The sequence below is a fragment of the Mustela lutreola genome, chromosome 3, assembly GCF_030435805.1.
Source record: "Mustela lutreola isolate mMusLut2 chromosome 3, mMusLut2.pri, whole genome shotgun sequence".
Taxonomy (NCBI): Eukaryota; Metazoa; Chordata; class Mammalia; order Carnivora; family Mustelidae; genus Mustela; species Mustela lutreola.
In genome coordinates this window covers 190,231,217-190,257,801 of record NC_081292.1, presented here as the reverse complement: position 1 = coordinate 190,257,801, position 26,585 = coordinate 190,231,217, and the positions used below count along the sequence as shown (strand labels likewise).

At 35.7% G+C, this 26,585-nt stretch overlaps 1 protein-coding gene across 2 annotated transcripts; it reads right to left on the bottom strand.

Annotated features, from left to right (window-relative positions):
• Nucleotides 1-23,268, bottom strand: MYL1 (myosin light chain 1). 2 transcript variants are annotated; one of them, XM_059168156.1, is made up of 7 exons: nt 23,003-23,268; nt 10,497-10,524; nt 6,558-6,701; nt 4,101-4,274; nt 3,569-3,646; nt 1,077-1,119; nt 1-312 (listed from the first exon to the last, which is right to left on the bottom strand). In XM_059168156.1, exons 1-6 carry the CDS (start codon nt 23,120-23,122, stop codon nt 1,091-1,093), a joined length of 573 nt encoding a protein of 190 aa, XP_059024139.1. In that variant the 5' UTR covers nt 23,123-23,268; the 3' UTR covers nt 1-312; nt 1,077-1,090. The 2 variants fall into 2 exon arrangements, with proteins under 2 accessions (XP_059024139.1, XP_059024140.1); XM_059168157.1 differs by lacking the exons at nt 10,497-10,524; nt 23,003-23,268 and adding exons at nt 10,778-10,802; nt 11,594-11,677.
• Between the last annotated feature and the right edge of the window lie 3,317 nt (nt 23,269-26,585).

Here is a 26,585-nt window from a genome sequence, read left to right as displayed (position 1 = left end):
TTCCAGACTGACCAAAATTATTTATTAATTTCGTATTTTAAGGCTGTTCATTGACCCCAAGTAGAAAATGAAGAGTAGTGCTTGAATTTGAGGTTGTCAGTATTTATCCTCGTGTAGAGCAGGAGACCCTTGATTTGTGTGGTATGAATACAATTCAGAGAGGAACGTGAAATGTATAAAAGTACAGGGAGTCTTCAGTCTAGAACGGTCCACGTTGCTTTGTTTTCTGAATGATGGTAAGCAGTTCTGGACAGTAAGTCATGGGTGTTATTGCAATAAGGTTCCAGCCAGTCTTCATAAACAATGCTTGATCTGGAAAGGAAAAGGGAAATTGAGTTAAATGTTGATTGCATCTTTTCAGAGAGAAAGCTGAGGAGGAAATAAAGTGAAGTGCAAAAGAAGAAAAAGCACAAACGAACCAGCACTTCGATGGTAAGCCATTTCATACTTGTAACAACCTAGATGCAAGTGCTTAACTTCAAGTTGTGATAACCTGGTTTTCTAGAGCAGTAATTGTTAAAAACTATATCAATTATTCAAAGAAATTAGGGTCATACTTTTATTAGTGTGATGTTCCTGCTAACTTCATTAACTAGTCTCTGGCTTGTTGAATTTCCACTGCAAAATTACAGTACAATCAAAACTAAGACAGCAGCAAAGATCTTAGAAATTTTTGCTCTATACTCATACAAAGATGTTCTATTTCCTTTTTTTTTTTTTTTAAGTTTGTTTTGTTTGAGAGCACCAGCAAGAGAGCAGGGGGAATAGCAGTCTTCTTGTTGAGCAGGCAACCGGACGTGGGGATCGGTCCCAGGACCCCAGTATCATGACCTGAGTCGAAGGATACACTTAACCGACTGAGCCACCCAGGTGCCCCCAAAATACTCTATTTCCAAATAACCAATTTCAGGAGATGAAATGAATTGAAAGGAGTTGATATTTTCTGGTTAATGTAAATAAATTTTAACTAAAAACTAGTACTAATTATGTTTCCAGCACATAAAGTGAAGCTGTTGAATTTTTTAAAAACACAATATTGAGAAAGCCTTATATAATAAAAAACAAAAGGTATTTACCTTGAAAGCTCCATTTAATTGGACATGATATGCTTGACAAAAGCTGTGGGCATAATACAGACAGTTTAAGTTAACGACCATCAAGTTTAATAAAAGAGAGATTTAGCAAGTAAGTTCAATCTTAATTTTTCTTAGCTGTAACAGGAGCATTTATTGTTTTAAGCTCAGTACAGTTCACTATTCTTCATCCTGGGTTCATAGCCTTTCCCCTGACTTTGTAAACTTCATTTTTTGAAGAAGTAGTACATTCTCATGGATAAAATTTATTTTAAGAGTATGAAAGGGCTTATAACAAAAACGAAATGTTCCTCACCAGTGTCTCCCATCTACCTAGTTTCTCTTTACAGCAAAGTGGGTGAGGCTAATATGCATGTATAAGAAAATACAAATATCCGTTTCTAAAGCTCTTTTTCACCCTAATGGTGGCATACTCTACAAACTCTTTTGCATTTGCTTTCTAACTGAATGACCGTAAACAAGACCATCATTTTCGGGGGGTGGGGTGGGGGGGTTGGGCACTGTAGGGAATTTCATTTTGTAGGTATACCAATATCTCTTTGATACATCCTACATTGGTGGACATTAAATTGTTCGAATATTTACCAACACAGTAATGAATAACCACATATATATGAATAATACACAGTTATTATAATAATGAATAACCACTCATCTCACTTGAGTGCAAGCACATCTAAAAACCACATTGCATGATGTAGATTTGCTAGAATTATTAATACTATACCACCATATCGGGATTCTATTTATTTATTTATTTATTTTAAGATTTTATTTTATTTTATTTTGACAGATCACAAGTAGGCAGAGAGGCAGGCAGAGGGAGAGAGAGAGGGCTCTCTGCAGAGCAGAGAGCCCGATGCCGGACTCTATCCCAGGATCCTGGGATCATGACATGAGCCGAAGGCAGAGGCTTTAACCCACTGAGCCTCCCAGGCGCCTGGCATATCCGGATTTTAATGATAGATATTCCCAACAGGAATGCATGAAATAACCTGCTTTTACACCCTCTCCTCAACCCAAAGTGTTGTCAAACTTTTAATCTTTGGCAATTATCTTTTTGAAAAATGGTATCTCCATGTAGAAATCTGCATTTTTTTTATAGCAGTGAAGTTTAGCATATTATATTTATAGATATTTTTATTTCTTTTTCTGCAAATTGTTTATGTACTTGTTAATTTTTCTATTGGGCTGTAGTCTTTTTATTAATCTACAATAGCTTTTTTTAAATTAAGATAATGAGCTTTTGCTGATCCTGATTGCTTTTTTTTATGGTTTGCTATTTGTCTTTTGACTTTGCTTCTGGTGGCTTTTGCCATATGGAACTTAAAAAAATTATGTGGTTGCATTTATCAAAACTTGTAATGCCTTCTGGGTTCTTATCAGTGTTTGAAACACCTTCCCACTCCAAAAGTTATAAAATAATTTGTCTATGGCTTTTATGCTTTTAGCTCTTACATTTAAATTTTTGAACCATTTGAAATTTATTCTGATATGAGATCCAGGTCTGATTTTATTTTCTAGATGACTCTTCATTTGTCCAAACAATATTTATTGAATGATTCTTCTTTTATGTATTTATAGCAATAACCAAATGTAAAATGTTATTTATGGGAAAAAGTAAAGTTTAATCAAGATCGGCAGTGAAGATGTGCTTAGCTGACTGTTTTCCTCTTCTTCCCCCCCTCGCTCCTTTCCTTCCCTCCTCTTCTCTCTGCTTTTCTTTTCTTACTTTTTCCCAAGTCATTAGACTTCATTAGTCTACATTTACATCAAAGCTATCAGCATAGCTTTGTTGAAAAGTGGCCAGGTTAGTCTTTTTGGGAGGATAGATAAGTTTCTCAATTTATTGGAAATTTAAAAATTCATAAATTGTATCATGTAATTTTATTTTGCATCTTTATTTTGTGGGTGTGTTGTTTTTCAGACCCTCTCGGTGAGCCTGCTGGAATTCGGTAGCAGGACATAGATGGTCGGCCACGAGATGACTTTGATTTAAGCAAAACCAGACAAGGAGATAAGTGACATTTTAGCCCCAGCCCTTTCATTAACGATTTGGCCTTCACTCAGTAAGTAGACCTCTTTAGCCCTCAATTTCCTCATTTTCATAATTGTTTACTGTAAAGGATTTTGAGATCTCTCCAACTTTAATATTCTATTATACTTTATTCTGAACCAAACCCTGTCTATTTTACAGAGATTTTATAAAGACCTAACAAGAAAAAATACATGTGAAAACACATTTTAAGCTGTATCACAATGCATAGGAGAGTCAAAGCCCACTGGAATAAAAATCTTAGATTCTTAGAGGATATCTTCTTATAGTTATTGTGTAATTGATGATTAAAAAAAAGAACATGGGTATATTCAATAAAAGAGGCAGAGACAAGGAAGTTGTTTCAAGATCAGAAGGAGTCTATCAGCAACACAATCAGCTGAGAGTTGCTATAAGCACTGAGCATGCGAAATCGTACCTTCATAGTTGATGCAGCCATTGGAGTCTTCCTGACCTGCCATCAGAGCTTCCACTTCCTCCTCTTTCATTTTTTCACCTGAGGAAATAAAACTCTTTTTTCAGAAAAAAGGTCAGAGGCTATTTTCTAAATTCCATCATAAGTGATCAGTTTTGGGTTCCTAGAGGCTATGAATAAGCTCTTGGAGGATAGAAATCAAGCCCATTCTGTTCCTCTGGTACTTAGTACATTGTCAGTGGATTGTTTTTAAGTGAATAAATTAAATACATATTATCCCTGGTCATCTAAACTCTATTCTATAAAAACTAAGATGCTTTACTTTACTTATTCATTTCTAGTATCTTAAGCTAACCATTTCCCCAAAACAAACTCATTGACACTGAGGCCAATGGAAATGGTCATTAATTTTGGACTGTTCTTTTTCATCTTGTAGCTTTGGCCCCTACCTATTTTGTTAGAGCTTGATCCCCTATGTCATGCCCTTTCCTATATATTCTGCCCTATTTAGTCCACTGAAATAAATTTTCCTTACCCAATGTGGCTAAAACATGGCGGAGTTCAGCACCCATGACTGTGCCATTGCCTTCTTTGTCAAAGACACGCAGACCCTCAACAAAGTCTTCATAAGTGCCCTGGTCCTTGTTGTTGGAAATAGCTTGCATCATGGGCAGAAATTGTTCAAACTCAATTTTCTTGGCATTCATCTCTGGAAGAAATTGCAATTTGGAGAGGTATTAGCTACCATAAAATGTCACTTCTGGATCACAAATTAAACTTGAAAGTTCATTCCAGAGGATCTAAAATATCTTCATATAGCTTAAATTTTGGTTGGTAAATTGCTGATGACAAAAAATGCATAATAGATAATAGCATGAGCTCTGGAGTCCTCATGCTGAAGCTTTTATCCCCAACCCACCATTTACAACTATGTGACCATGGGCAGATTTCTTCATCCTTTTGTACCTCAACTTTTTCATCTGTAAAATAGAGATTCCTCATAGTTTTAGTGTGAGCACTAAATGAGATCATACCTGCAAAATTTATTATAATACCTGGGACAAACTGAGTGCTGAATAAGTGTTAGCTACTTTTTATTAGTATTGTCAATTTAATATTTTCTATAAATAGTAGGGAAAGAATGGAAAATATATACTGACACAACAAATCCATAAGCATTAAATACAGTAAAACTTAACTTTAAAATATATGCCTCCTTTTTTCCTGAGCTTTTGTAGAGCCTTAAATTTCTTTAAGTTTTAAATAACATTAACAAGAAGCCTATGAGGGGAGTGTGCATGTCAAATTCCTTGTGATTTCCTGACTTCTTTGCAGTTTAGAGGTCTGGGGATGGCAAGGTTTTCTTCAGTATGGTAAGTAAATTGTGTTCACAACAAAAGTATCAAGCAGACTATCCAGATGGATGTGAATGGATAGTTAAGTTACCCTAAAACCAAAATTCCCTTTTATTAGTCTTTCCTCATAGAATAAAAATGGAATGATATTAAAAAGATCAAATATGACCACTGAATAAATGAACAATTACTTAATAACTCTAAAAAGATGGATGTTTTGGTAAGTTAGAAAGTGGCGTCTACAGAATAAGATCTGGCTGTTGCTCTCTCACTTTATCTCATGCTCACAGCTAACTTTTGCGTGATTTACCTGGACATTTCCCTCTAAAGAAAAATTCCAGGAGATTGATTTAAGAGGTGGGTTTCTTTGAAATCAAATTCCTCTCCCCAAATTTTGGTAACGAGGTTAGAAGTCTTTTCAGTTATCAAGGGGAAAATGAGATTATTTGCCTTTTGCTTTCCCCTCTTTTTTCCCCTCATGGCAAAGATAAATAGCCCAAATATCTACTTGAAAAAATTTCAGTGTTGTCTCATCCTTTTTATTCAGGGTGGTATTCTCCAATAACGCTTACACTTTGCCATGAACCATTGGAATCAGAACATTTTTTTTGAAGACTAATAACTGGTTTACTGTATCAAGCAAATGACTGCTACAGTGTTACCACTTACATATCTCACTGTCTTTTCGTCCCAGGATTTACTTGGGAATACTGAATGCAGGTTTGGACTTAGATTTTTAAGTCTTCTTGTAATTCTCGGGAAATAGAAAATACTCTTAATTACCACAGCATCCTGTCGATGCTTAATTAAAAGAGCTAAGTTACTTTTAAGAGGGTCACAGACAGAGCACGGGGCCAGGTCAGCAGGTATTTTCAACCTCCTGAGAGCACTGAGATTTTATTTCCATGGCTTTTGTCATCGTGCCTTTGTAATTTACTGAGTTGCTTACAAAGTGTGTTGTGTTTTAGCGATATTTAACATCTTTGTCAAAATGTGTTTTTGACTTTGACGGTTTAAAAAAAAATGTGCAGATTTGGATCTTATTTCAGTCATTAATCTTTCAATGAAGAACATAGGTAGGATGATGATGATGACAATGTTAGCTTTAGGTATTATTCCATTAGCACAAAATTTTATCATGCTTACAAATTTTCTTTTCTTTTCTTTTTTTTTTTTTTTAAAGATTTATTTATTTATTTATTTGACAGAGAGAGATCGCAAGTAGGCAGAGAGGCAGGCAGAGAGAGAGGAGGAAGCAGGCTCCCCGCTGAGCAGAGAGCCCGATGTGGGACTCGATCCCAGGACTCCGAGATCATGATCTGAGCCGAAGGCAGCGGCCCAACCACTGAGCCACTCAGGCGCCCGTGCTTACAAATTTTCAAAGGAAGGTTAACTTATTCTCTGAGGAAAAAACTGAGACTCTAGACAGCCAAGAAACACACTTACCATCATGAGCAAATTAAAGTCTCTTCTGTGAACCTTATTTCTCAATAAATTTCTCTTTCTCTTACATACATGTGCATGGGCACATACACACACACACACACACACACACACACACACACTGTCTCTCTCTCTCTCTTTCTCTCATGTGTGTACATGAGCTTGCTTCCCAGCTGCTTGGAAAATCTCATTACCTTCATTGCTGGGGTTTCCGAGCACCTTCTTGACCTCCGCATTGGTGGGATTTGTGCCCAGAGCTCGAAGGACATCACCGACCTGGCTTAAGGTGATCTTACATTCACCTGTTCTGTCAAACAGGAGGAAGGCCTCCTTGAATTCTGCAAGAAGCAAGAAGCATTAGGATGCTTTTTTTTTCTCCTTTGGAACTATAAATTACCCTAACTTCATCAAGGATCCAGTTCACATTCTCTTCTGTTTTCCAACTTTTGTAATGATTCAAGTTATCTTTGGACTCTCCCTTTTCCTAGCTCAAACTGCCATTGAGCATCCTTTTTGACATTTCTTTTTGGGACTGCTTTAAAACCATTTAAAACCATTTCCAACTTAAAAAAAAAAGTTAATAAAATCTAAAGAAAACAAATGTTCTATCAGGATTGTGTTATAGGAGGTTAACCCAGATTTCGCAAATTATTTAGGAAAACCTCCTCTTAAAATACAAATTTCCTAGACTCTCCTCTTGCTAGTTATCTTCAGGAGTAACTTCATTTTTCAGGAAAAAAAAAATTAGAAAAGAGAAACAAACTTCTAAGTTTTAGAGGGTCATTTAACCAGTGTATGACTTTAATAGGCTCCTGGTGTAATCACTTCAGAAGGGGAAATATTTGTTTGGATCTATCATGATGATAATCTCTTTAAACTTTACTCTTTTTTCAGATAATACATATGACAATGTGTTGCTATATTAACTTTAGAATTTAATTATATATTTTTAATTAAAATTTTGTGCAGGCAATTATAAATTCACATGCAATTTTAAGAAAAAATGCAGAGATCTCTTAAATACTGTCTAGTTTCCCCCAGTAGTAACATTTTGCAAAGTTGTAGTGTACTATCACTACCAGAATGTTCACATTGATAGACTCCACGAATTTCATTCAGATTTTTCTAGGTCTCATAGTACTTATATGTGTGTACATGTAAGTACATATTTTTACTGTTGTCTATTTTTATCACAATTACTCTAATGCTAACTTTCCCTAAATTTTGTCCTTCTCTGTTGATGGAACAATTTTGGCCTTTCACAATTATGTTAACCAAGAATTAAGATGTGTATACCAAAGAGACAGAAAAGGATATTACCATGGATTAAGGGTCCAGAAATGACATTTCAACTTGAATTCCTAACAATATAATTCAGTTTTCTGGGGAACCCAAAAGTACTGATGGCAACTTGTTGGAGTTAATCCCAGCAACACTAAAAAAACCATTTGTGAAGGAACTGGTAGAGCTGAAAGCAATGTATTTAGGCCATTAGTGGCCTCAGATCCAAAGATCCATCTAGATAGATTTCTCAGCACCCTGTTTTAGCATCCGTCCATCCCTTGATCTAAGGTTGCACAGACATTATATTCACAATCAACTATAGATTGTGTCGTCATTGTTTGCTAAAATTTCCCCTTCAGATTCTATGCAATTTGACTATAAAAGATCATCCCCCTAAACTAAAAAGCATGCTGTAGACATGGTGGGGTCATTACTCAAATATTATTTTTCATCTTTCTAAGGGACATGTGAAACTGAACTATTCTTGTTACTGGCTCCAGGCTTCCATGCAGATTGCTCAGCGGGCTCACTATTACCCTGGTCAGATGCAGATATAGAAATAGGATTTTATGGGCTGTAACAGAATCTCTCTGACATTAACCCTTCATTGATTTAAACACCTACAACAGAAAGATTATTGCTCTTCCTACCTCAGATTTTTAAGACTTATTCTCTTGAAGATTTTAGAATAATGGATTAGCAAACTACTAACTAGGGGCTGGTCACCTGCTTTTGTAAAATAAAGCTGGTTGGAAAATATCCCATTCTCTTATGTATTGTTTATGGCTGTTTTTATGGAATTGAGTTGTTTTCACAGAGACTGTATTCCCAATAAAGTCTACCATTTGACAAGTAGGCCTTTTACAAAAAAAAAACTTGACAGTCCCTGGCTAGACCAACACTGTTCTAGATCTTTTTATGACAATCAAAATGTTCTAGGTGTGGGTTTCCCAAAAACCACCTGTGGCTCCTGAGCACTAAAATATGACCAGCACAACGGAGAAAATAGATTCTTAAAATGTATTTATTTCTAATTAACAAAAATTTAAATTTAAATGGCGACATGTGGCCAAGTGGCAACTCTACAGGATAGCACAGGACATAAACCTTTAGAATGGGATATTTTTTTCTTTTTTTTTCCCTTTCCTTGGGATCTGTGATACTTTCAAATAGAGCAGCCATGAGTGAAATTCTTTAAGGACTGAACAAGGAAGGAAACAGAGGAAATTTTCATTCATTTCTGAAAGCATTGTGTTTACATATACATTTTAAATGCTTCCTTTTGTTTTCCTGGCACAAGAGAAAACCAGTCTACCACACCAACATTTCCTGAACCTCTCTACCTAAAACCTAGTTCATATATGCAGTTATAGGTTTAATGGTCAATGGTGAGTCCTTCTGTCCCTGCAAGGGTTTTTAAGTCTTCTGTTGCTTTGTCCCACCATAGTTTCGTAGTTAAAATGGCACTATAATTGAGATATTTAAGAGGACTGGGTTGCAGTAGCTGATAATGTAGCAGCATTACTAGTTAAAAATGCAGTAAGAGTCAAACAAACTATACTAAAATTACCACTGGTTTCAATATAAAAAAAATAGCCCTTTGTAGTATAATTTCAAATGCTCTTGAGTTCTGAGCCATCAAATCACCTAATCTCTTGACATGAGACTATCACCTATGATGTAGATAAATGTGAGTCTCTACTACAGCAAATATCCCTTTTTTCCTTAATTGATGTCCAAACATGAATATTATAGACATTGAAACAAACTAAAAATGTGGAATTTTTTTAGATAGAGAACTGAGTATTTATATACATACTTATCAAACACCTATATTTATAATTTTTATATATTATATATCACAACATATATATATATATATACACATAGTAATTTTTATGACTAATATCCTAATTTAGATGCTATCATTTAACTAAATTTTTTCTCCCCCTCCCTTCTAGAGATGTATTTTTGTCTCCATTTCTTCAAATTTGGGCCACTTTGGCTCAACAAAACATTCTCCCCTACACTTCTAGAGAATTAACACATCCTGTGGGGCACGGGATCTCTTGGATCCAAAGGCCTGAAGGAGAAAAAAGTGGAAATGTTAGGGAAACCACTCAGATTCTCTTGAATCTTAAGAGTTTGAGGTCTTCCAGCTAGTAACTGTTTTTATGAAATTTCTCATTAGTTTAAACTTATACCAGATGCCAATCCTGTTACTAATACTTTGGGTATTAGCTTATCAGCTTATCAGCTCTTCGAGAGCCTGTCTTGATCTTTAAAGATGTTAAAGATGGACCAGGAGATGTCCAATGTTCCTTGCAGCTTTATGATAAACTACTCCTCTGTCTTTGTTTCTGAATTCATTTTTATTTTTATCCACTTCATCTGCTTCTCTCAACTCACTATCATGACCATGAAATTTTGTAGGTTTGGTAATTGGGCAGTTTCACAATGAATATTATTTTCTAAATTGAACAATTCAGACCTGCCAAATCTTTCTTTAGGGATTTGATGAACAGATTAGCCATTCATAACCTACAACATTTTTCAGGGTAATATATATGGTATTGGCTACTGTATCAAAATGGTTTTATTTAGAAACCAGTGAACACAAGGACCTAATTTATGGTATCTGTCTTTTTTTGGCTTAAACCTTTGATTACTGATTATAAGCAAGGGGTTCACATTGAGAAAACTTAGAATGATCGAGAGCATTTATATTTAGAGTGGCAACACCAGTGGGGATAATTAGGAAGAGCTAATCTCATCCCAAAGGAGTCAGTTTTCTCACATGCCATCTTTATGAGTGTGCACATATTAACAACTGTATCTTTTAAACTTACCATCCTGCTGTTCCTTAGAGAACTCGATCTGTTAGAAAGAAATTAACCACAAAGAATATTTTAACCAAACAAAAATGTCCTGGTTTTTAAGTGTTTCCAGGCTCATTCCCTGAGTAATCTTCAAAGTAAGCTCCAAAAGTAAGCCGACTTTTCAGACTTCAGGCACAGCTTAGACACTAACAGGTTGAGCCACGCAGTAACATGCCTTAGAAATAAGGGGTATTTCAGAAACTAGGCAGTGTTCTGCCTACATGTGGAGTAGAGAAGCTCAATTCACTTACCAGCAATCTGGTCAGCACTGAAGGACTGCAGTGGCGAGAGAGAGGGAGAAAGAAAGAAACAACTAGTACTCTTTCGAATGCATTGACAGAAGAATGAGTGCTCTCTGTTCTGAGATTTTTAGGAAGACATGTAGGTGTCATAGAATAAGAAGGTTGCCTTAGGATACTTTCAAATCTAGGAAAAATACTATTGCAAAAGATAGTCAGGGAACATCTCTCTGTAACTTAATCAATGAATCAATGATTCAACAAATGCTAAGTCAGATAACTTCCTGGAATAATATAGTAGCCTGTGATGTATTTAAGATATGTCTAATACAGATAATGCATTCAGAAATACAGATATACTGCATTAAAAAGATTTCCTTAAGTCTTTCTTCTACTTGACTAGTAGATTTTTGCTTGATGTGTCGGAAGTAGGTTACTTAATTTTAGCTACCTTCATCAGACTGTTTTTAAAGGTACACTATTTTGCTATACTAGGAGTTTCCACTTCCCACTCCTCCCCTCACCCCCTAACTAGATATAATAAACCTTACATGATATAGCAAAAGTTAATGAAGCATAAAGTACTGCTCTGGAGAGTAAGGTGTATGATTTTCAGTTAGCATCACAGCTCGAATTAATGTCTTCTGTCCTCACCCTACCTCAAAAACAACAACAACAACAAAAAACCCAAACGCAGATTCTATAGACTTATAATACCGAATATGTTCTCTCCTCAATTCTGTTCCTTGACTGCCTTTCTACTCAGTAAGATCATATGCACGATTATATCCTCCTCTAACGGACAAACCGTTTTCTCCTAGGACCCACCATGGCAGAGCCTCTGGGCTGCGGAACAGCGGCGAAGCTGAAGAGTGAGTTGAGGGCCGCTCCAGTCCCTGAGTGGGGACGCCTTTGCTGAGGCTGCCTTTATTGCTGGCAAAGGTGTGACCTCAGAGCTAGCATCAGGTTTCAGAGACAAGCGGCCACTCCTCTTGGAGAGTTCTTTAGCTTTCTTAGGGCAAAAGGAAGGAGGGCTCTGCACCCCGAGGGCTATTTTTAGGCAACCAGAATCTGGGAGTGGACAGCCATAATGAGACCGAAGCCTGTCAGTACTTTTATGGTCTTCATCCCTGAGATGGTCTCTTGGAGCCTCTTCTTTTAAGAAGCTTCTTCCTTGTTCAGTGGCAGAGGAGCTTAGAATTTCCCTCACACTCAGGCTGACCCCTTCTTTTGGTGAATTATGGACTTTGCAAACCACAAGTCAGCAAGTTTTGGTATTTAATGGAATTTTGGGGATGGGACTGGTTTGGGGTTTCAGATGGCAATGACTACAGAAGGCACATCCTCTGGAGCTCTGTCCTTTGTGGTCAAGTGCAGAAGACTTGAAAAGGCCATGCATATTCTTTGTGCTTCTTAGGGTTCACCCATGTGAAAATGTGGTCTGTTCTTGAAGGCTCTCATTAAAGACCACTCTTTTGGAAGTTGTGTTCTGAGGCATTGAGAGTGTATCTAAGCCAGCGGTGGTTTAGGACTCCATTTTCGCCATTCTCCTTTAGCTTACTTTACGTGAGGGGTGGGTATTTTCCTCCACCCTTGGTCTCCAGAAAGACCCAAAGCAGCGGCTGTCAAACGTCAACTTATACTTGAGGATTTTAAAGATGTCTAAGGAATTGGCTGGTAAGGGGTTTTCATGGCTGCTTATTTGAAAATAGGAGGCAACTCTCTTCCTAGAATGGTACTGTGAAAAGTGGTCCTAGGAAGATCAGTCCTAGAAGGTCCACTAATGTTCAGACGACATGTTTATTAGTGTTCTTCATAACTAAAGCAGGTTATAAGTATAAAGAATGTTGGAGATAAATTTCGATTTAAGTGCTATCTCAACAATTATTTTATTTTTTATTTTTAAAGGTTTTATTTATTTATTTGAGAGAGAGAATGACAGAGAGCAAGTATGAGAGGGGAGAGGGTCAGAGGGAGAAGCAGACCCCCACTGAGCAGGGGACCTGACGTGGGACTCAATCCTGGGACTCCAGGATCATGAGCTGAGCCGAAGGCAGTTGCTCAACCAACTGAGCCATTCAGGCACCCTCAGCAATTGTTTTTATAGGAATGGTCACCACAAGCATGAAGTCTCTCCCTGCTGGGCAGAAGAATGCTTTGCAGCTTTCCCTCAAGCCATTTAGGAAGAAATCAATATTGAAATGCATATCACTTTCTTTTTTTTTTTTTCATATTACTTTTTGTCCAAAGTTTACAAGTAGTGAAAAAAATCTCATTGGGTCAAAATGAGGATTAAAAACATGACTTAAAAAATATTACTGCCTAGGAAAATGTATTTTCATAAAAAGACATTTTGAGAGTTTATGAGAAATGGAAGTTAATAGAAAAATGTAAGTGCTTTAAGTTATTACGAGGAATGGAAGGGAAGAACAAAAGTAGAAATTTGTCAACTTTGATAATTGTATAACTTGGAGTCTAATGATTTTTTTCCTTCAAGTTTTTGTTTAAATTCAGGTTAGTTAGCATATATGCTAAAATTGGTTTCATGTGTAGAATTTAGTGATTCATCACTTAACGTGTAATTCCTAGAGCTCATACCCTCCTTAATGCCTATCACCCATTTAGCCCCTCCCCTGCCCACCTCCCTCCATCAATCCTGGAGTCTCGCGATATTTGATGCTCAAATTCAAGGCATGAAAGCAGACCATGTTTCTTTGTGTTCTTTTTAGACTTGTAGTTACATTTATGTATTGTGTCATTAAATTTGAATTGTCCTATGATTAATATTGAGAACTAATACAGATCTTTAGTAGAATTAATAACTACAAATAATACAAAATAAATCCATCAAAGTTGCCCTACAGAATGCCTATAATTTGCCCTACATAATGCTCATTTCCTTTTCTTTGTTTCTTTCCTTTTTTTTTTTTTGAGTAGAAAAGTGTGTCCTCGAATTTGTATAAATATGGACAATTTGTATAAAATCTATGGAGTAAACTAGAAAGTCATCTTTAAAAAGTTGTATTTATGCTATAAATAAGCTATTCCTAACCACCTGGATATGATGTAAAGGTTTGCTATTATTAAAATAGAAGTGGCAAGCAGTTGTCATATTATCTCACTCTACTTTCTCTGTATATCTTTACCATAGAGAAGATCAGAGTTTAGATTTTTTTGTACCTATTGAAAATCAAAGTAAACATGTAAGCAAGTTATTGACAACAGTACAAAAGGCTATAGTGTAGTCCATCCTAGAGAATAAACTATAGTTTTAAATAAAAAACATGAATGCTGTGCTCAAAGAATAAATGGGAAATGTTACTTTATCTCTGGTACACTCACAAATGATGAAAAGTTTCTCTTGCATCCCTTTCTTGGTGTTGTAGTGATGAAGTCATCAGCTCTTTGAACAAGGCATGATATAAATACAAAATGTCAGCTGATTTTGGACTCAGTTTGCTGTGCCATCACTTAGTTTTAAAAATTAGACTCAAGGCTCTTCTATCTGGAATGCTCTCTTCTCATTTCTGTTTCTTAGAAATTAACTCTCCAAAGTCCTGGTAAAAAGGACTTTCCTCTTGAAAGAACTTTTTCTCTCTATTTACTCAGCTCTTTTCTTCCAGCTGAAGGATGTTTAACCGTCCTGGTTGTAAACTTCCGGAAAGCCAGGCTATTACTGAAAGCCATTTATCTTTGTCCGTGATGCAAATTGGACATGGGCCCACCCCAATATGTTCCTGCCATCTAGAGTGTTGTCCCTGCCTTATTCTTATATTTTATTCCCCGTAGAGCTAAAAAAAAATACCTTGCCTATATTAGTTCAGTAGATTTGCAATAAATTAAAATCATTAGAATGAATGTATAGTAACTTCCTCCTTCAAACATGAGCTCTCCTCTAGGATATTATATCTGTTCCTCGAGGGAAGAGACTTCTTTATCTCCTTCAGAGAGCTTCCATTCTGCAGAAGGTGCATATAATCTCCCCCAGTACTACACATCCAGCACCTAGAACTGCCAAGCACATACTAGACACACCCATTGCTTATTTTGAATTATTGATATATGTGCCTTTATTACTTTTATATAAAATAATATATATTTCCTTCCATTTTATATAAAGTTTATGATCAGAAATTCTAATTTGCCAACACTTGATTTGCTTTTTTCATGGGGTTTTCCATTTAGCTTGATACCTATATTAGACTGTTAGTATAATAACTACATTTCACATGTTTGTGACTCATATGCTCTTTGGTATTGGATTTAGGTAAATAGTAGTTTATTGGTGGTACTGAAAAGGATTTTTTATTGCAATGTTTACAGATCTTTCCTCACTTTGAGAAGTGTTTTTCTATTAGTAATCATGATGTCCGGTTAACTGATTAAAAACAAGATAAAGCTTCTGGTATATAGAAGGAATTAATTTATAGGGAAAATATTAAAATTAATTTAATCAAATAGGCTCTGAAATTGCTGTAGGTTAAGCTTTAGCATCTAGGAGATCTGTGACATTGATTACTGAGTGAAAATGCCTGAGGAAGGGACACAGACTGTAGTCTTTAAACAACTTCATCTTGCCTGCAAGACAGAATGAGGCTAATGATTGGTAAGGCTAAGTTAAAGAAGTTAATCTCACCAGGGCTAGTATTCATGTAAGAAAACATTGAGGCATGTTCTCTAATTTAATACCAGGAAGAGAGGCCTTTAAAGACCTAGGATGTATACAAATCCTAAAGAAAATTTAGATTATTAAGTTTCACTCTAATCTCAGAGTTACCAGGACTCACCATAAAAGGCCAGCAGAAATACTATTTTGGAAATAAAGAGTTCTGTGCCTCAGAATAACTCATTTAGTTTAAAGGAGATACATATTTTTCATAGCATTTCTGTTTCTTACCTTAACAAAAGATATACTTAGGCTCGTGACTATAATATGATATAAAAAGGAGAAATTAAGAACAATAAGAAATTAAGAATACAATACCACCTCAGCCTGTCTATTATACGAGAGAATAGATGGCTGTTTTGGATACATTGATCTGAACAGAAAGGGGAAGTGAGTAATTCTGTGCTCAAAAAGTGTGGACAAGTCAACTGAATTCGGTCCCATTGGACCAAGGCTGAATTATTAAAATAACACAATTCACACCTACAAGAATTAATGCGAAGCCCAAGTGAATTTTAATAAAAATTTTAAAATGTGACCTAAGTCTATACATCTTCATATTTTTCATTATTTTGAAGCAATTTAGATAAGTAGGAGTTAAAATGTAATTTCATAACACTATATTCAAGTGAGTCAGATGTTTTATAAACAAGAGACAATGTACCATTGAGCACTTTTTAGATACAAAGACTTCACTTGCCCCAGTGGAAGGAGGAATATAAAGTTGTATAAGATGTGGTTTTATCTTTAGTGTATATTTTTGTCCTCTGGCTTCGACTCACTATCATTAACTTATGACCAGAAAAGCAAAGATTTATCGTCCATATAATTTAAATTTTTAACTAGTATAATTAAAGCCACTACTACTTGTATATTGCAATTTTTGCCCTCCAAATTCTGATTTGGAGTGAGAAACAAACTGTAGAAGTTGATGTAGAAACAAACTGTAGCAGATCTTATTTTCATACAAAAAGTATTTCAGTATGAGGAGAAGCAGAAGTGTAGGATCAGCAGACTAAATATAATCCTTTCCATAATTTCCATGAGTCAGATGGTGCTTAATGCTGGGTAATTATGGAATGACTTCTAAAGACAACTTGCCAGAGGGTTCATTTGCAACATTAAAATGTCAAGAGTCTAAATTTGGCACTGTCACTTTGTGGTCTCCTTGTCTTGCAAAGATTTCATTATCTTTAAAATTAAAAGGGCTATTCACTATTAATTGGCGAGCGTATCTGTTCCTTTCTAAACTGCATTTTACTTTGCAACGACATTATCCAGTTACATGTAATTCAAAATATAATTTTAGAGAGTTACAGAATGTCCTTTAGCATTTTCCCACTCCATTCCACCTGTTCTCTTCTTGTACATCATAGATGTTTGAGAGTGGAAACTTGATACTAGTGGTAGTCTCAAATAATTTTTTTTTATTTGCTCCTGAGGTCATATTCACAATGCAAATGGATTGATACTGCAATTTGTCACATTATAGTTATAGTAAAAATTAATTCATATTATTGAAAGGCCAGGGTATAAAAGACAAATTCTTTTTTTTTTTAAATAAGCTACACACCCAGCTTAGAACCCCCAGTGCACAACCCCCCTGCACAATCCCCAGTGCAGGGCTTGAGCTCAAGACCTTGAGATCAAGACCTAAATTGAGATCAAGAGTTGGACGCTTAACTGATTGAGCCACCCAGGTGCCTCAAAAAAGACAAACTCTTAAAATTACATAAAGAAAACTTAGAGACAACTTATAAATGCTTTTGCCCATTTTTTCTAATCAGAAATTGACAATATGTATTATTTTTCTACTTCTTTTCCTCTAGCTAGTTAAGGTTAAGATTTAATTGTTATACATGTGGCATTATGTTCCTACATATTACTCTAAATGACATATGGTTGATATTTCTTCCCAGTTTCAATCATGCTATCTATCTGTAAGCAAAATAGAGATCCCATACCTTTAACCTTTGATCCCTTTAACCAAAGATCCCTTTAACCTTTAACCTTTGTTAAAATATTAGCCTGATGGCAAAATTTGGAGATCCAGTTTTGGTATGATGTATATTTTATTTAAAAAATGAAAATTATTTTAAAAATTCCGTCTGTTTCATTACATTTAAGATCATTTAAAAATACTTTGGTATTTTTACTTTATTTTGGTATTTTATTTTATTTTCTCCAGCTGTATTGAGATATAATTGACATAACAGTAAATTTAAGGTGCACAACGTGATTTGATATCTGATGATTTTGATATTGTGAAATGATCACCACAATAAAGATAGTTGATATATTCATCATGTCACATTTTTTTTAAAATTAAAAAAAATTGTGTGTGTGTTATGTGGTGAGAACTTTAAAGATCTTAGCAACTTTAAAGTATATGATACGGTATTGTTAACTATACTCACTATGTTGTATATTAGGTTCCAGAACCTATTCATCTTATAACTGGAAGTTTGTACCCTCTGACCACCTTCACTCATTTCCCCCACCCCCAACTCCATCCCTGGCAACTACTAACTAATCTACTCTCATAACAAGTTTTTTTTTTTTTTTTTTTTTTTTTAAATATCCATGCTCCATGTTCAACCTTTTATAGGAAGCTGGAGCAAAGTGACTAGGAGTCTTTCTGGGTTCCTAATCTTCCCACCTTCTAGCTGTAAAAGAGAACACTCAACCTGTCAGCAACATGTGCAAAGGCAGGGGAGAGCTGTGGAGAACGGGAGAGTAGTGGACTGCCAAGGTCAAAGTCTAGGTGAACTTGCTCTGACATGTGCCTGTCACTCCCTCCACTGGCTACACAGGGTGGTGCAGGGTGATGCGAGATCCACTCTACCTCACACCCTTCTGAATAAAAAAAGGCTTCTTTACACATTAGGGTTTTTTGTTGTTGTTTTTGTTTTTTTTAACTAAGGGAGAGAGAGAGAATCCCAAGCAGGCTTCATGCCCAGCATGGAACATGACATGGGGCTTGATCTCACAACCCTGAAATAATGACCTGAGATGAAAGCAGGAGTTGGACACTTAATCAACTGGGTTGTCCAGGCACCCCCACTTCACAAACCTTTTTAAAAGATTTATTTATTTATTTATTGGAGAGAGAGAGAGAAAGAATGCAAGTGGGAGGATAGGCAGAGGGAGAGGGAGAGAGTCCTCAAGCAGACTGCCTGCAGAGGGTGGAGCCTTTTGGCGGGCTCAATCCCAGAATCCCGAGATCATAACGTGACCTGAAATCAAAAGTCAGTCACTCAACCAACTGAGCCACCCAAGCACCCTTTCTTCATGCATTCTTAATAGTAACTTTCTCTTCATAAACAGGAGGTGGTTTAGGATATGATTACTACAGTTGACTCTGGATTTGGCCTGAGTGGTTAAATCCTAGCTCCATCACCTACTAGTTATTACTAGTTATAGTTATTACTGAAATTCATTATTCATTCATTCATTTCTTGCAAAATGAGGCTAAAAACAACCTCAATATAATGTTTATTTGGCTTTTTAAAAAAAGATTTTATTTATTAATTTGACACAGAGAGATCACAAAAAGGCAGAGAAGCAGGCAGAGAGAGATAGGGGGAAGCAGGCTCCCCGCTGAGCAGAGAGCCTGATGGTCCTGGACTGGATCCCAGGACCCTGGGATCATGACCTGAGCTAAAGGCAGAGGCTTAACCCACTGAGCCACCCAGGTACCCCTCAATATAATGTTTTAAGGATTAAATAAAGTAATAAGGCAGAGTTAATTCTCAGTGAATATTTATTATTATATTACAAATAACTTTATAATTTTCAAAGCCTTTCGTGGACCATGACCTCACTTGATTTTCCCAAGAATTCTTCAAAGTGGGACTGGGTTTGTATTAGCCTTGTTAGAGCCAAGAAAAAAGAATTTGTAGATTAACACAGACAACCCTATTCCTGGACCAGAACAAGTCAGGTATTGCAATATATACAGAATATTTGCCTCCACTGGATATCCATCAGTAAACATATATATTTAGTGGGAATGCTCTATTTCCACATTACCCAGTAAACTGAAAGTTTAAATCTCCCCGACTGTATGGTAAATTGTTGAGATTTGTTATTGGACGAGTTTCTGTCAATGCATTCTGTACCTTTACCACTTTTTGTAATATCGCCTGCAGTATCTAGTCAGAGATGACCTGATTGAATTACAGTGAATACAGCAAGAATTAGAACTTAAGCACCATAAGAAAAGACACGATTCCAGATCTCATCACTTCATAGCAATCCTGACATATCACCTAAGACATGCATCATGCAAAACATTTACTTACACACTGAAGATCTTTTAAAAACTAGGCACACAGCCATCTCGTTACTTATTTTCTTTCATTATTTCAACACTTGGCTGAAGTGTTGGGCAGCAGGTGTTAATTCTTGTGTTTGCACCTGCAACTATACTCATGGTGGATTTTAATTCCTACACTGGCGATTTTGTCAGGCATTTTTCTTTATCCTGGGCATAATGGTTGGAAGTGTCAGCTCTCTGAAAGCGAAGAGTGCTTAGAACCACCCAGGACAGCAACTCTAATGTTCAAATATCAGCAGTCTTTGTGTTTTTGGAAAGGATACTCATAGAACATCCATGGGCATGGCACATCAGGTAAGCATTCCTTCCATGAATATCAAAGTTTTTGTGTTAGAACAATTGAATAAATGTTCTAAATGTTCTAAATTTCTAGGAAAGTGGGTAGGAAAGCACATTAAAGAAATTGATAAAACTAATTAACAATATTAAAGATTGTTCAGAGTTTATGGTTAAATATATGACTATTAAACATGGTATATATGATGGAGCACAGATATTAGCTAGGAATAGTATTGAGGAATTAAATATTACTATTCCTGAGATTGTAGTCCTATGCAAAGATAGTCACCCCTACACTTCAGCATTACTCAAACTCTAAAGGACAGCTGAATTTCTAATCTTATATGATTTATAAAAGAAAGCTTAAAATCCAATTAAATTTTTTCTTTATCGAGTTTTCAGAAAGTTAATGAACACATATAACAGCTCTATTAATTTCTTTAAAATTCATTTTCTCTGCTTGAAAAAAGTTTATATCTTATATGAAGTAATATATCTAGAAACATCATTAAGTGATTAAAAGCATCATAATATGAAATGTTTTAATGTACATTTTAATTAGCCTTGTTACCTACTGGGATGAAATTAAATTTTATATGGTTCTCAAGTTGTACCACATTCTTTGGTTATAATACCTATAAATGTGCCCTGAATTCATATTGATGAATGCAAATCATTGAAGGCATGTAAATTCCTTTACAAAAATATGTTAACTTCAATCTTGTTCTTTTCGTTTTTTCTCTATTAGGTGAACCATATGAGTGAATATGAACCATATGAGTGAGCCATATTAGGTGAACCATATGAGTGAACGGTAAAGGTTAAATTCCTCCTGTTTCTTCTACATTCATTTAACTGCTCCTTTTACTTTGCATCCTTATCAGGATCCATCCCATCTCTCATTCTGTAATGAACTGGTCTCATCACTACAGAGACATTCTAAGAGTGTTTTCTTCTTTTGTGTAGTTGTGCTAGCTACATTAGCCATGCTGGAACTCATTCAGCATACAGATTAAAGGATAAACCCATTTTTCAAGTTTTAAAAGAGCATCTCTGCTGACTGTGAACAGCGAATCAGTTTAGTTTCTGTATTTAAAAAAGTGATATTTTGTCTTTTCTTGGAGACTTCTTACTGCCAAACTAAATATATATATAGTATTTAGTATTTCTTCAGGGAAGAAAGTTAATGCCTATATTCATTAGTGGGAAATTTCTTTTTCTTCTTAAGAAGGCACATTTTTCTCCCATTACAGATGCTTGTAATCCTAGATGCAAAGAGGTAATATTGTCTTATAAATCACAGTAAATACAGAGGAACAGCTTTGACGCTGATTCATGTATCTAATCTTAGGATAGAGTGGAGAGTCAAATAATACAGATGATTGGAATTATTGTCATGGCCGTAATCACGTTCACTGTATAATGTAGTCAGTGTGCATCTATAAAGATACATTAACTAGAATTGCTGGAGATGAAAAATTTGGTTTCCTCTTAATGAATTATATGCAGCCTTTTAGGTAGAAAACCATTTATTAGAAGATCTGATATACATTTCTTCTCCTAAGTGGATATTCATTAGGAATAGTTCCTAACCAATATTAGATTCTCTGATCAACTTTTTTCAAATGTGACTGTAGGTACCTACAAACTCAAGATAAAATATTTGATAATCCACTCCCACTTTGGAACATAAAATTTCATACTTAACTAGAATGTTATAAAAATTATGAATGTATTTAATGTCATGAAATATATCTAAGTGTGATCCAAGTCAATATTTAGGTCAGAAGTATTTTTAAAAATCCATGATTATACTAAAATACTCAATGAAACATTTGTTTATCGGTCAGCTTTGGTTTTACAATTAAACAGTATTAAGTTAGCAAAATTTAGATTTATTATGTACAGAACGTTTGGCTTTCGAGAGAAGATCACCTAATAGGTCCTTTTACCCATTAGTTTTCCATGTAAGGCAGAATTCATTAGATAAAGATTTTCAAACTGTCATCCACCAGTCCAGCCCCAGTGAATGAGAAGGTGCACATTTGAGAGATCACAACACTGAGGGGTAACAGGCACATCTACTGTGTCATTTTCCCAAAAGTAGATCATCTTTTGGCATTTGAGAACTTTGATCACAGCAAAGTGTGGATGCAAAAATCAATCACATTCTCCTTAGTTAAAGATCAGTATACAAGAGCTCAGAGACATAAGCTAAAAGCCATATAACCAAGTTTTATAGTATTTGCGGGGGGGGGGGGTTAGTTTCATTTGGAAGCAGCTCACACATTCTGAATTAAATACTGTATATAAATAAACAAGATGACAGTTATAGTCACTGAAACACTTGAGTGCATAATTGTCTGCACTGAGATCTAATTTAGTGTTGTATCAAATTTTATTAAGCGAAGCTGAAGGGGGAATTAACTTGAATTGCAAAAATCTTCTCTTTTTCAGAAGAAATACAGCAGCTGTCCAATAAATGCAGCCAGGACAACTGGGTCATCAGCTGTTTTTAAACTTTTGGAAACAAGCAGGGGTGAAAAATGTCCTTTTGATGCAGTATTAAGGTAAGGGATCTAGTTTCCACAGAGATTTTATTTCAAACAAAACAAAATGAAACAAAACGCTGGTTTAAGTATTGGTAAAACACCTTTGCACTTACTATCCCTAAATTGCGCTCTGACCATTTAGGGAAAAAAAACAAAACAAAACCAGAGAACACAAAATGAGAGCAAATACAGGTTCTGTAGACAATATCGTATTCATAGGGACTTAACTGAAGTTATACGCTGGAGTTTATTTTCTAATCAGGATTCTTTTCTCCTCCAATCTACCAGCCCATGTAGTAACGCTGTCTCTCTTGGTGAAAAACATACCCCTTTGCAAGTTCCTAGAGTTTCGGACTGTTGAAAGATGTTTCAGTGACCAAACTGTTCACCCCTTTCGTTACCTTAATGGCAGAGAGGTCAATTTTTTCTTCTTTGGGTTTGGCTGGGGCAGGTGCCGGGGCAGGGGCTGGGGCTGGGGCGGCTGCAGCAGCAGGTTTCTTCACGTCCTTCTTTGGTGCCATTTTGTTTAAAACGATGGGTTAAAAAAAAAAAAAAAAAAGGAAAAGGAGCACCTCCAAAAGAACCTGTCAAAATGATTCTTGGAAGAGGAGTGGCGCTTCAGTTGATCCACAGCCCAGTGTTTTGAAGGTGGACCCAGAGTGTTAAACGGTGTAAGGGCGTGCATATATATTTCACTTAGTGCCTAATAGAATCTAGACACATGCAGCTGGATTGGACAGTTCGCTAGTCAAGGGGGATGGCATTCGGGCTCAGACTATAAATGGAATCTAAAGGGTCAGGGCTTCATCAATTTTTTTTAAACTCCTCTTGCCTCCCCCCCCCCCCCCACCTCCATATATAAAGGAGAAAGAAGTATGACCAAGTCAGGTTCAGATCCTTTGGTGACAGTAAAGTAGATTGACTGATACTTTTTCTTGGTACAATTACAGTTCTGCTGAAGTTGTAAATCTTTTTTCTTTTTTTCATGCCTAAGAAACTTGACTGAAGGATTTGATTTCAACTTGGAATTTTGGCAGGGAGTATCACCAACTTTCACTCAGCTCCTTTGCTCATGCTCCACCCCCACCCCTTGCCATAATTTGCAAGAAGTTGTTGGTCAGCAAAGAGGTGGTGGTGGCGTTTAAAAATAAAAGGCAGACGTATAAGGAAAGCCCATCAAATAGTAAAGTGCTTTCCCTTCTAGGGAGTACAAATTCTGCTTCTCTCTCTCTCTCTCTCTCTTTTTAATTGTAATTAACTGTATGCTAAAGAAAAATAATTCAAAATTACTTCATATAACTTAATTTTCTTTCTATAATGAAAAAAATGAAATGAAATGGAATGGAATGACAGCAAGATTTACTTTCTTGCCAAAAAGCTTTTCTAATAGTAAAATGACTGTCAATCAAAGTTGTTACTTATTTTACTTCCTAAATGGCATAAAGCCTAATTACTGATCTCCTGAATTTTTTTTTTTATCCACACCAGGGAGACAAGATATCCTTTTTATCTAAGCGGTCAGAGAAATATAGGAGAAAAGGACTTAAATTATCAATATGGTGTGAGTTTTGGTGAGTAACTTGAAAATTTTTCTTTTTCTGTCTTTAGGTTCCTCAGTTTGCAAAGCTAGATTCTCATATTAAAGAAGCATAAGATTAACCATTGTTCTTTTATCGTGTGGGGTATTTAATTCATGAGTAGTTATTAATTAGTAAAAACAAAAAATCCAAAAATACAAAATAAGCCAAAACAAAACCTCCCCCAAAACCCAGTAGCTAGTTTGGGATTTTAAAAGAGCATATTTATACATTAGATAACTAGATATATAAGAGCATATGGTGCATATCTATATAGACACATAGATGTATATATATACACACACACATATACACCTATATACACATACATATGTAAGTGTATATATGTAAATACATATTTATATTTTAATTGTTGAATATTGTGTTTAAAGATATAGCTTTATTATCGATTTTCCATTTTGTTTTGGTCTGATATAAAAGCATTCCCCAGTTTGGAGAAGGTCACTCTTACAACTAAGTTACATTTAGAATCTCATATTATCAATAGTTTATTTAAGTTACATCTGGCCCCAAGAACAGTCTCCTTACTATACTGTACTGGATTATATTATCCACGTACGTCCAGAAGAAGCTTTTTTTTATTGTTGTTGTTAAGATTTTTTAAAAAATGTATTTACTTGAGAGAGAGAGAGGGAGAGGGAGAAAGCACAAGCAGGGGGAACAGCAGAGGGAGATCCAGGCTCCCCACTGAGCAGGGAGCTTGACTTGGAGTTCCATCCCAAGACCCTGGGATTATGACCTGAGCCAAAAGCAGCAGTTTAACCGACTGAGCCACCCAGGCACCCCGGAAGAACTGTTTTTGTTAGCTCTTTCCTTTGCTGCCTTACACCAAGGACTCAGTCATTACCTACATTAGCTACTGGTACTTGTTTCTCACATATAGGACAGTCAGGAAGAATCCAAACATATTTTTCTAAGTACATTGCTTGTTTCAAATGTAAATAATTAGAATTTTTAAAATAATGCTATGTTTTATAATAGAAATACTTTATTAAATAGCAGAAATATATCCACCAATTTGCTTTCCTTTGGACTATCAAAAGATAAATGTGGTTTTTCTTCAATTCCTGAGTGATGGGTAAGCTCTTACCTTAATTCAACGTCTATTTTAATACTTCGCTTCATGTAAGAAATTCCTTAAAATCTATGACAGATATACATGTAAAAGGGATTTTTGTGTTCTGAGAAAATCAAAACAAAGCAAAAACAAAAAAAAGGGAAAAAGAAAAATTGAAATAAAAATACTTTATTTTGTATGAAGAGGGAAATGGCTTGATCTTACTATGTATCTAAATCCCTTTGTGTTATCAATTATATATCTTGGATTTATGAATTCACAGAAGTAGATATGTTGGCATTGCACTTTTTGTTTGAAGAGTAGAGCTCACAAAGGTACAGGTGCCATTCATTTGTTATACAAGGGTATATGGTATTGACATAATATTACTATTGTCATTAACCTTGATCATGTTGTGGAGGTAGTGTTTGACAGGTTTCTCCCCCAAACCCATAACCTAGTCTAATCATTAGAAGAACATCAATAAAGTCTAAATTGAGAAGCATTCTGCAAAATTCCCGACAAGTACTTTTAATTGTCAAGATTATCAAAAGCAAGGAAAGATTGAGAAACCTTTAGGCTAGAGGTGGTGCCCAAAGTAACATGATGGGTAAATGTAATGTGGTGTCCTAGATGGAAGCCTGGAATAAAAAAGGAACATTAGGTAGAAATATGAATAAAGCATGGACTTTTCTTTATGCTATTAATAGTGTATCAATAGGGGCACCTGGGTGTGGGTTAAAGCTTCTGCCTTTGGCTCGGGTCATGATCTCAGGGTCCTGGGATCGAGCCCCATGTTGGGTTCTCTGCTCAACAGGAAGCCTGCTTCTCCTCTCTCAATGCCTGCCTCTCTGCCTACTTGTGATCTGTCTGTCAAATAAATAAAATAAAATCCTTTAAAAAAGTAGTGTATCAATATTGGCTTCTTGTGACAAGTGTACCATACACTTGCTAACAGTAGAAAAACTGGGTGTGGAGTGCATGGGAGCTTCCCTCAGCTTTTCCATAAATCTAGAACCATCTAAAATTTTAAAATATTAATGAAAAAAAGTCTAAAAACTGTAAAAACAAGTCACCCTGAAACTTTAAATATAAGAAATGTAAGATCTCATTCCCACTAAGTCGACATTCCTTGTGTTTTAGTCAGGTATGATATAGAAGGAAAGTCAAACATGTTCACAGTCCTTTTAAAAAATGGTTAGTACTATTGGACATAATGTCTATGGTGTTTGGTGAGGTGTTATTTGTTATACACAGAAATGATAGGTGGAGAAAGAAGAATTTAAAGGCCTTCTGAGACTATGATCCTGAGCAATTTAATGTGATAAT

What these genes read in the sequence shown, in the direction of transcription:
- MYL1 (XM_059168156.1), bottom strand. Translation starts at nt 23,122, where the DNA reads ATGGCACCAAAGAAGGACGTGAAGAAACCTGCTGCTGCAGCCGCCCCA. An exon ending in TTGACCTCTCTGCCATTAAG is followed by an intron (nt 10,525 to 23,002) that starts GTAACGAAAGGG and finishes TCTTTCTAACAG; the next exon opens with ATCGAGTTCTCTAAGGAACA. An exon ending in TGGCTGCATCAACTATGAAG is followed by an intron (nt 1,120 to 3,568) that starts GTACGATTTCGC and finishes TTATGCCCACAG; the next exon opens with CTTTTGTCAAGCATATCATG.